Source organism: Plasmodium fragile (assembly GCF_000956335.1).
Source record: "Plasmodium fragile strain nilgiri unplaced genomic scaffold supercont1.62, whole genome shotgun sequence".
NCBI classification, from domain to species: Eukaryota; Apicomplexa; class Aconoidasida; order Haemosporida; family Plasmodiidae; genus Plasmodium; species Plasmodium fragile.
The window spans coordinates 9161-20133 of NW_012192642.1; the positions used below are offsets into that span (position 1 = coordinate 9161).

General features: G+C 42.7%; 3 protein-coding genes across 3 annotated transcripts in view; 2 read left to right on the forward strand and 1 right to left on the reverse strand.

Annotated features, from left to right (window-relative positions):
• The window catches only part of AK88_04404 (uncharacterized protein), a gene marked incomplete at both ends in the record, with an annotated part of 6809 nt that extends 1712 nt beyond the window's left edge, over nucleotides 1–5097 (forward strand). The window contains 11 exons of the mRNA XM_012482014.1: nucleotides 77–231; nucleotides 394–533; nucleotides 641–710; nucleotides 895–972; nucleotides 1224–1354; nucleotides 1512–1579; nucleotides 1768–1830; nucleotides 2000–2043; nucleotides 2206–2262; nucleotides 2421–4294; nucleotides 4566–5097. Of these exons, the coding sequence (XP_012337437.1) occupies nucleotides 77–231; nucleotides 394–533; nucleotides 641–710; nucleotides 895–972; nucleotides 1224–1354; nucleotides 1512–1579; nucleotides 1768–1830; nucleotides 2000–2043; nucleotides 2206–2262; nucleotides 2421–4294; nucleotides 4566–5097 (3212 nt within the window). The remainder of the gene's footprint in view (nucleotides 1–76; nucleotides 232–393; nucleotides 534–640; nucleotides 711–894; nucleotides 973–1223; nucleotides 1355–1511; nucleotides 1580–1767; nucleotides 1831–1999; nucleotides 2044–2205; nucleotides 2263–2420; nucleotides 4295–4565) is intronic.
• A 367-nt stretch (nucleotides 5098–5464) lies between these two features.
• AK88_04405 (uncharacterized protein) lies at nucleotides 5465–6082 on the reverse strand (the record flags this gene model as incomplete). Its single annotated transcript, XM_012482015.1, has 1 exon — nucleotides 5465–6082. The coding sequence occupies one exon, from the start codon at nucleotides 6080–6082 to the stop codon at nucleotides 5465–5467; it is 618 nt and encodes a 205-aa protein (XP_012337438.1).
• A 1174-nt stretch (nucleotides 6083–7256) lies between these two features.
• On the forward strand, nucleotides 7257–10973 carry AK88_04406 (uncharacterized protein; the record flags this gene model as incomplete). The annotated part of the gene is made up of 2 exons (XM_012482016.1): nucleotides 7257–7359; nucleotides 7504–10973. 2 exons carry the CDS (start codon nucleotides 7257–7259, stop codon nucleotides 10971–10973), a joined length of 3573 nt encoding a protein of 1190 aa, XP_012337439.1.

Sequence of the window (10973 nt, forward strand, 5' to 3'; positions counted from 1 at the left end):
CCATGCCGCTACCCCATCGCGCTAACCCCATGCCGCTACCCCATCGCGCTAACCCCATGCCGCTACCCCCCCGCAGAGATCCAATTCATGCTAAGCGACCGAGAAGTGCGCATGTCGTTTGGGAAGTGCTTATTCCAGTTATGCGAACTGAACTTGGAAGAAAATGAATTTTCCTCCTACGTGAAAGTTAACCTGTTGATATTTTTGCTGTGGAGGAGCTGCTCCTCGGAGGTAAGCATAGGCATACATGGGTTTGTGGTATAGAGTTTTTTTTTTTTTTGAAGGGTAGACCCGTGTGGGCTGTGTCTACTCGTGTTTATATGTTTGTCTTTTTTCCGCCCCTCCCCCACTAACCGCAACCTGAACGACCACTTCTTCACTTCCACCACTCAGGGCAAAAGAGCAGACATCAGTAAACTCAAAAAACACAAAGACCTGTGCAAATATATAAAATGGGGAGTTCCAGAAAAATGCACCAACTCGTTTTATCTGCTCTGTTCCTACTCACTGAACCTGCCAAAGTTTTATGCACAGTAAGGGGAGTTGAGATGGGCCAACCCTGGGAGGGGGGTCGTAGCGGCTTGCAAATATGTTAAGAAGAATTACGCGACTATATTATCGCCCATTCCCCTTTGCTCAGCCCCGATGGGAAATTGTTCCTGGCACACGTTTGGTCTCAACACGAAAGTATAGCGTCTCACCTTTTTAACGTAAAAAAATAAAATAAAAGGGAAAACTTCCTATCCCATTGAGCGCTACTCTAACGGCGTAGTCTCGTTGCATTTGCTAAGGAGTACATCTGAGGGTAGTCTCATCCCTCAAATGAGATTACCTGCCTGATGGTCCATCCCCATTCATGCCGCTTAATCTCCTCCTCCTCTGGACTGGTGACAGCAATTTGTGCACAACACAGTCCTCCTCTCCCATGACAGCATCAGTCACTATTCACAAATTATACATTCGACGTGGAAGGTATGAAATGGCAAAATGGGGGCGGGGTACACACCGTCTCATCCCCCCCCTCACTGCACTCACGCAGAGGGAGGTCTGTACCCATGCAGCCAAATGGGAAGTAGGCTTGTGCAAAAATTATTCGCACATTGCGCGTAGTGCTTCAGACAAATGGACACATACCACTACACACTAATAGTGCAAGTGGCGAAGTGTGCGAATTATTTTTGTGTCACTATCCTTTTCCGCGCACACCCCAACTGGCCTAACAGAACTGCGAGGGACCGATGAAGGAGACCCTGGAGATACAAATTGAGCACCTCGTGAACTTGGCCTTAAAATGTCCCATTAAAGTTGCGGCACGATTCAGAAATGTTCTAAGTATATTCCACAACAATAAAGGGTAAAAAAAAAAAAACATGCAATCGTTTCTGTCCGTAGCATTTAGAGCCATTACATGGTCTCATGTGGACAGGGCACACAAGTATAGGTCAGGTCTACTCACCTCCTTTCCTCACGATTTGCCACGACTCGTGGGCCCCTCTCTTCCTTCCGCCAAGGGACAAGAGCATCAACAATTTAATTTTTAAAATTTACGACCCCATTATTTGGAGGAGCCTCATGGTAAGTATCCCAGTGGGTAGGTCACTAGAAGAACATTTTGAATGCCCTCCACAAAACAAAATGGGGGGAATTTATAACGGGCATACGCTATGTGTAATGCACATACGAAAATGCACCGATCTCGCATAGAAAAAAAAAATATATATATATCTCCCTTATGCATAATGCCCCCTTTGTGCCACCCTATTATAGTCGCCCAACTGGAAACTTCGCTTCAACGCGACGTGCATCTTTCAGCTGATTTTCCCCGTCGTGGTAAACTCACAATTGGAAATTGGCTTGGTGCAAAAATGGGAAGAGCGCACTACCTTTTAGCTTCAGTCTCGGGGGAATATTTCTTCCGTTTCACCAACCCGTTGCTGTATTTTTTATTTTATTTTATTATTTTTTTTTTTTTACTATTCCCCCAACGGTGCTACTTTAGGACCCCTGCATAAAGAACGTGAATTACTTAGCCTCGATGGAGAAGTAAGCTAAGTTGGACAGCTAAAATGGGGGACACACCATCACGTGCAAGTGCCCCCCAATTGCTGCCCACTGCCGCCTGCTAAGCACTCATTGTAGTGCACATATTGACCGCTTGCCTCCCGTTCGTTTATGTGCCCTAGAGCCTATCATGCCCTGTTCGAGTTGGCTGAAGACGTAAACGCCTGCGTCCTGCAGGCCGTGGGCAAGTGCATATGCCATGTGAGCACAGTGGAAAATAAATTGGGCCAAAAATAAGTGCGCCAAAATATGCCCACCAGAGTGGTGCCGCAATGGACCCAAAATACCTTCCGCGCCTCTGCAGCGGTGCCGCTTCTCATCCCCACTCCGTTACACCCCCCGTGCAAATATCGACCCAGGTCCTGAATGAACTGTGGGAAATAATCAGCGAACAGAAAAGGTCCGCCCTGGTGGAAGTGCTGATCCATAAGCTCCTAAAGGAGAAGCAACACGACAACGTAAAGGTGGAAGTCCTTCTTGGGTTCAGCGAAATGGCAAAAAATAAAAAGATACAAAAACTGTTTGCAAAAATATTCTACAGAATAAAGCACCTCATAAATGACAAGTCTCTGCGAGTGCGGAAAAATTTCATCGCCCTAGTGCTCGAATTGAATAAACAATTAAATGAAAATTTTTCTAATCAAATCGATTTCAGTGAGTTGATCAAGCGTGTCACCAAGGATCTATTCACATACAACGTGGAGTCCTGCATAAAGAAGTTGTCCTATGCAAAATATGAACACCATGAAAAAGTAAAAAATAAAGAAATTTGTGAATTTTTAAAGCTCTCTTCCAATTTAATCACCTATTCTATGTGGGAATGCTCGATAAAAGAGCAAGCAAAGAAATGTGTAAACTTATTAAATGATTATCCTGCGTTAATGATTTGTATAAGTAAGTTTGCTACCAACTTGGAGTTGGTGCAGCGTTACAAATTGGCTTCCGTCTTGTTCGAAATTACAAACGTTAAATTGGCAGAGGAGGGGAACTCCGTGCTGCTCACAGGGGGAAGTGCAGTAAATGGGTCAAGTGCGGCAACTGGACAGGGGTGCCCGGGCGGAGCTACCACGGGGGACCCCCTGAAGGACCCCATCATCAACGGCAAGTACGTCAAGTACGCCTCCCTGCTGCTCTGCGTGGCGTACCTGCTGAAGCCAAAGAACGACCAAGAAATGGAATTGTGCGGGTCGGAAAAAATTGAACATTTTCTGACACATAAATTCACGGAGGAGTACTTCCTGGCCAGCATAGATACCCTAATGCAGCAATTCTATTTTAAGGTACTTAAATATGTGAACCTCAATCAGGACGATTATGTGCGAATATACAAATACGGTCGGAGGGAGTTACTCTCTCTACACAGATATAAGAATGAGCATACGTGTAGGAAATTTATCCTTCCTTTATTTTACAAGTGGAGGTTACTCGAATCCGTTGTTCAGACACACATGCACATTTTGAATGCATGTATTGACTTTGTGTTTTTACACACTTGTGAGAATACGCAGTGGGCCACTGTCAGCCAGGCAAACCCCTTCCTTCACGCACATATGAACCTGCCATTTGTGGAGAAGGATGCGCTGGGTTATGTGTCTGACGAAGTGGAGGAACCAGACTCGGATGACGGAAGTGAAATAAAAGTGCCTGCCTTGCGTTATAACAAAAAAGACGACCCCATGGACGAAAAGGAAAAAAAAAAAATTTACATAAATAATAAAAAACAGATCAATGCTCTCATTCTATTATCACTCATTGTTAAAAAAAAAAAATATCATCAGATGTTATTTAAGTCATTCAGCAACATTATACACAATTTCGTTTTCAAATTCAATTCGTATCTTCTGTTCATATTTGAACAGCTAACACAGAGTGATTTCCAGCTGCCTGCTCATTTTATTTGTCCTCATTACAGTGATAAGGGCGATTTCAACTTTGCACAGTTGATAATATATGGAAGTGATAAGATAAGAGGATACTTTCATTTGTACATTTCATTTTTCTTCCTTTGTTACACGAACAAGAGGAACAACTTCCCCCACGATTGGCATACCCTAATTGACAACACCCTGCGGAGTATTCATTTGATAAGCTCTGTTAAATTTAAAAACGAAATTGAAATTGTTACAAGTGGGAGATTAGCGGGGATGAGTGCAGTAGGAGAAGCGGTTGCGCACGTAGATGACCGGGTCTCTCACTGGGCAACCTACACCAAGACGATCCTCCAATTTGTTATGTAATTATTTATACATTTGAGCGTTCGTTTGCAGTGCCTAGTGCCACGTTGAGTGCAGAACTGGTGGCCAGTTTGCTGGTGCAGTGATGGGCCCAGGAGGCCGCCTTAACACGAGCGCCTTTTTCCATTAGACGCGCGTATCTGCACACCCATGTGTGTGTACACCTGATGAGGGAATCACCCTACGCGGTGATATTATACTTTCTTTACCGCTTTTCTCTTTTTTCACTTTTCATTTTTTTTACTTTTCCCCGCCATCGCTCCACTGCAGGCACTTCCTCGACATGGTCGAATTCACGGTCGCCATGAAGATGACACCGATAGAGGACCTCGACTTTAGCGACTTGGTGAAGAACGTATTTATGTTTTACAAATGTTACGAACTCGTCCAGGGGGGGATAAACGGGCATGAAAAGCGCCACACAGGAACGCACACGGAGGATTGCGATGCGGGCCGCTCCCTCCTCGAGGTGTACCTCGGAGTGTGGACAAGAGTAAGCGAATTCCTCCTGTTCATATTAAATTGTGATTATTTTGAAAAAAAAACGGAAATGAAGTTATGCGTCCTGTATCCATTTTTCCTATTTACGTACGAAGTTGTGCATAAGGAGGACATCGAACGGGTCATGAACAAATATGCTGCTTTAATTAAAGAGAGAGAAACCTTTTTTGGATTTGTAAAAAATTACAAAAAAAATAACAGCATGGTAAGTTACATGCGACAGAGTCAGGTAAATTACATTCAGGGCATCCTGGACAACATTTCACTTCCCAAGGAAAAGCCAAAGAACGGGTCCTCTTAAAATAAGCAGGCGTCGCGATATGTGTGTGTGGGGGGGTTGGAGATTTATCCCGCTGTACGTACGTGGGTATATGTCTGCACGTGGTACGGTGAGGCCAATTCGATTTGAGATTTTGTCCGCAATTTTTTTTTTTTTTTTTTTTTTTTCTCCTCGAATTGCCCTAGCTAACTTCATTTTATATGCCACATATGCACACGGGCACGTAAATCTGTACTACACATTTTTGGTAAACAATTTTTGCAACATATTATTTGGCACGATTTTTTTTTTTTTTGCGTCATCGTTTTGCATGAATTGCTCCTCCCCTGCGTAAGGAAGGGCGCACCAAAACTTGTTTATTCTGTCCATAAAAAAAAAAAAAAGGCGCTCACCTCAAGCTTAATTTCCTATTCTTTATTAGCATGATCATCCCCTGAAGACCCTCCCGCGCCCGCGTTAGCTTGTTTAGCTTATTCGTCTGTATTTGTTTCTCAATCATGGCAATGTTCCTTTCATAAATTTTTTTTTTTATTATAAATTCTGCGATGCTGTCGTCCTGGGGATCATCGGAGTGCTCGCTGCTTCCGCTGTCGAAGCTTCTGCACAGGAGGCTCAAGTCATCGCTCCAGTTGACTCCTTCTGGGTGGCTGTCCTCGCGGTGGAGACTTTTGTCCAGGTCAAATTTTCCATTTGGGTCGTAGCTGTTTTCACGTTCGCAACTATTCCCATCATCAGCATTCTCGATGGGCATCCCCTCTATCAGGCGATCGACTAGATCGTTGCTTATACCGTCCCTGAGTTCATCTCTCCCACTCCCTTTTGAGGAGTCTGAATTGTCTCTGCGCAAACTTTCACTCGTTACTTCGTGGCGCCCTGGGTGTTTGTTCCCCTCCAAGCAACCACCTCCATCCTTAGTTCTTTTCCCTTTCCCCTCATAATCGCCGTCATTGCTGCGGTTAAGGATGTTACCACTGCTATCTGTTTTTTTCGCCTGCTTATTCTTCATTTCGGCGTGTTTAAACAGTAGTAAAAAGCAGCATTTTTCTTGTGTGCAGTTTATCGTTTGGCAGTTCGCATGGCATATTGCAACTTTTCATTTATGCTGCCGTGCCATGTCAGTTCGTCCGTACGTTCATGAGATATACACGGCAGACCAATTCGGGGGCATTGAACTGGCGCAATTTTGCTTTACATTTATAATGTTGGCTTTGTTTATCCTGCCAGGCGCATATCAACATGGGTATTTTTTTCATTGCCCCTTGGAACAAATCACAGCAAATGTGTCATACTTTCGTAATTGTAAATTTTCCGCTTTTTTTTTTTTTTTTTTTTTTTTCTCAAAATTGACTCTCTTTTGGGTATTGCCATTTCTCTAAAATTTTGGACGTCCATTTTTGGAAGATTAAAATTTGGAACACTGCAGAGAAGTGGAACCGACAAGGAGTTTAATTGGGCAAGAAAAATATGCGGAGCTTGCTGCAGAAAAAAAAAAAAAAAAAAAAAAAAAAAAAAAAAAAAAAAAAAAAAAAAAAAAAAAAAAAAAAAAAGCAAGTAAAAAAAAAAAAAAAAGCAGATAACATTTGTGCCATATGAATAAACAAAAAGCTACTTATTGCGGGGAGGCCAAAACGAAAGAACAAATTTATCTCGTTGCAAATGGCGCCTCTCTATATATTTACAACGGCGCAGTTTCAACTGAAGATTTGACTGATACAAAAAAACGACTGTCCGGTCTGCCCACTGTATAACACTGTACGGTGGCATAAAGATGAAAAAAGTTGGTTTTCGCAAACGGTAAAAAATTTACCTGAACGGTTCAGGCGAAATGGTAAAAAGTACATTTTTATCCCTTTGGGAAAAGAAGTGGCTTTTCGTATCTTCATTCGTCTGAAGCGTTTTGATGCGGTTTTACTGACATTTTTTTTTTTTTGTCATTGTTCTATTGCCACTTTTTCGTTGCCACGTCTGCGCTACCTCTGTTTACCGCCACATTTGTTCTGTTATGCTCGATGGAGGTCCACAAATCCGCGTAAAAGCAACGTCAAAGGGAAAATATAGGCCAGTTGTGGGGGAGCGAAATTTGTTTGCTGTCCCAGTTGACCTACCATTTCCCATTTGCTGCCATAAACCAGCCAGCACTCCACACCCTCTCCCCCACATTCATTTTTTTGAATTGAGCGATGGTGAAGTCGTACGACAGATACGAGTTTGAGGACTGCTTTGGCATTGTCAACTCGAAGACTTCCAACTGCGTTTTTCTGAACTACAGCAGTATTTTGTCAGGTAAGTAGGAGCAAACGGAGATGTCGTCTGGTCAGCCCATAGACCACACAGACGTGCAGGGAATTCCCACTCGCACGATGACAATGTAGAGTAAGAGGACGCCGTTTTTCAAATTGCTGTTTATTTTTTTCCCCCACACCACAGGGCATGATGAATGTGTAGGCCTATGGAATATACAGGAGAAGGAAATAAAGAAGAAGCTCACGGTGCCGTTCACAGCTCCGTATTATTATTTCTCCTACCATGTGACGCACATATGTGTAAACCCGAAGAATAAGAATATGGTTGCGGTGGGGTATGTTAATGGATGCATCAAAGTGTTTGACCTAGAATCGAACAAAGTAACTTCTACCTTCTCAGGCCATACATCAGCCATAAATAAATTGAAATTCAATGAGGACGGAAATTATTTGTGTTCATGTGGAAAGGATACCAATGTGATACTATGGGACGTGGTGAATGATCAAGGACTATTTAAATTAGAAGGACACACCAATGTCGTTAACGACATTGAATTTTTGAGAAGAAAAAATAATTATGTTGATAATTTTGTTAATAATAATTTGCTGATCAGTGCATCCAAAGATTGCCTCATTAAGGTATGGGATTTAAACATTCAGTTGTGTGTACAGACTGTGGTCGACTGTGAAGAAGAAATTACTTCCATCCTGATTAACGAAACGAACACGAGGTTAATCGTCGCTTGCAATGCACACATAAAGATTTACAAAATTGACATCCACGTTGGTGATAAGGATAAGTTTAGTAGTACCTCCAAGGTGTACCTCACCTTCCTAACTTCCATTAAGCGTACAAGCAACAGTCGAATACAAAATATGAAAATGATTTTTCTTGTTGAAAATGAGAGCTACTATGATAGCCTCGAGGTGCAAGAGGAACGTCTGCTCTATGAGGAGGACGATGAGGAGGTGGACGACGACGATGAGGAGGAGGTTGCTAACAACCCTAATGATGGGAAAATGAAGGGGAAAACTGAAAGCCGCACTAAACCCAATTCGAACGACGAGACAGATAAGCACATTTTAAGTGTTATAAAGAAATCACTCAACAAGTCGGTGAAATTGTGTAACCGAAGCAACTACTGCGCTGATGGGGACAACAACGGGATCCTCCTCTGCTGCACCAATGTAAAAAAAATCGAGTTGTACAAAATAAACTCTGTGAAGAATCAGAAGAAATCAGAAAAGAATAGAAAAAAAAGAATTGTAGAAAAATTAAAAAAAAAAAAAAAAGCTATTTTGAAAGAAGCCAAAAGGATAGAAAAGTTTAAAGGAACCCAAAGTACAGATTTTATGAACTTGATGGAGAATGTGAAAAGTGTGGAGGAAGAAATGGCTGTGCATGGCAAGTATCATTTCCATACAGCCAATGATGAGGTAAAGTTTTTGTTTCATTACAACTGCAGGTACAGATTGCAGTACCTGGATGTGTACCGCAGGAGGAAGAGGGACTCCTACATCTACCTGCTTGCTGCGTACGTTACGAACCGTTTGAGCGTATTCGAGGTGAACCTGCTGGACGTGTTGACTAAAAGGGATGAGTTTGTCGTCAGGGCGGGTGAACAACACGCTGGTGACCAAAATGATGCACAAGCGGGTGATGATGAGGAGGATGACGACGAGGAGGATGAAGAAGCAGATGATGGTAACGAAGGAGATGGTGATGACGCCGATGAAGAGGAGGAAGACCATGGGGATGACGATGAGGAGGAGGAAGAGGAAGAGGAAGCTCGCGGCGACCCCGTCGCGCCTGCCAAAATCGTGGAGAAAAAAATATACGACTATTCAAAGTGCTTCAAGGAGACGTGCGACATAAACAAGGGGCACAACAGCACGGTACAATTTCTGAGCCTATCCGAGAACAACGAGCTGCTGGTGTCCATCTGCAAGAAATACGTGAAGGTATGGAGCATGAGGACCTTCCAGAATACCATCACGATCAACCTGGAGGGATGCACGAACGCGCTGTTTTGTGAGGATGACGAGTATATGCTGATTAGCGATGACACTGGGTACATTTACCTGTACGAGTTGAGGAACATTGAAGTGAGGCACTCGTACAAGGCGCACGCGAATGGCATCATCAGCATGTGCAAGAATGTGAAACAGAATCGGTTTTTGTCTGTTGGGGAGGAGAGCTACTTGAAGGTTTTTGAGTTGTGCTGGCGGGAGGTGGGCGATGAATCGATAGGAGAATCGAGCGATGAAGAGGGTGAGCAGAGGGAGGGCGCCGCATTGGATAAAGCAGATATGAAAGTGAAGAAGCGGCGACGAATAAACTCATCGGGGGAAGCCCAATCGGATGAGTTACAATCCGAGGGGGAGATGAAGGGGCAAGCAACCCAACTAACTTTCAACGAAGTCGACTGCTACAACCTAACCGACAAAGTGAGCTGCGCAATTTACTCGCCAAACGGAAAATACATTTGTGTGGGTTACCTGAACAACCTAATAGAAGTACTATACAGTGACACGCTAAAGCTGCACCTCACCTTGTATGGGCACAGCCTGCCCATCACGTGCATGGATATAACAAACGATAACACGGTGTTGGCGTCCAGCTCAGCAGATAAGTTTCTGTTCTTCTGGAATTTAGAATATGGTAGCATCACCAAGAGGATGCATACCCACTGTGATGTGTTGACCAGAGTGCATTTCTTTAACCAGAGTAATAATCTGATTAGTGTGTCTAGGGATGGGTTCATAAAAATGTGGGACGCAATAAAATTTCAGTGCATCTGTACCATGGATGGAAATTTTGGAGTCCTGACATGCATAGCTATAAATGTACAAGACAATTATTTCTTAACATCAGGAACGCACAGAAGCATTAGATGCTGGATGAGACGAGAAGATGATTTTATTTTCTTAGAAGAAGAAAGAGATAAAGAATTGAATCTTCAAATTGAAAAGGAAGCCATTAGAAATGATATATCCTACCCATCCTCTGTGGAAAAAAATGCTCTACTTACTAAAGCCACTATTAAAACAATCGAAACCATAAAGTCTTCTGAAAAGTTAATTGAGTATTTGGATCTAGTTGAAGAGGAATTAACCCTAATTGATGTTTATTACAAAAATTTAACAGAGTATGAAGAAGCTAAAAGGAAAAATGAACTTCCTGATTTTGTTCAACCTCCAAATAAAGTGAAGCCAAGACCAGAACTGCTAAATAAAAATCCCTTTGAATTCATCATTGAGGTTATGTGTAATATTAAAAAAAACGTTCTACATGAAGTGTTAATTTCTTTACCTTTTTGCTATGCATATAGGTTGCTAACTTATATAAAGACCTATTTGACGGCATTTTATTTTTTTCAGCGTATTCAGAATGAGTATGGAAAATTTAAAATTTGTGGAGAATTCAGTTTCCATGTAGAGTATTCTATCAACATCGTCCTATCTATTGTGAATATATATCGGAACCAGTTTTTGTTTGACGTGAAATTTAGGTTCCTCCTCTATGAACTACACCAACTCATAATCCCGCATCTCAGGAAGTCCCTCGACCAGTGCGCCTTCAACCAAAGCACCCTCAGCTTTCTCCTCCACGCGCAGGAGGATGAGGAGCTGGACGGTCAGGCGGTCCTGTAG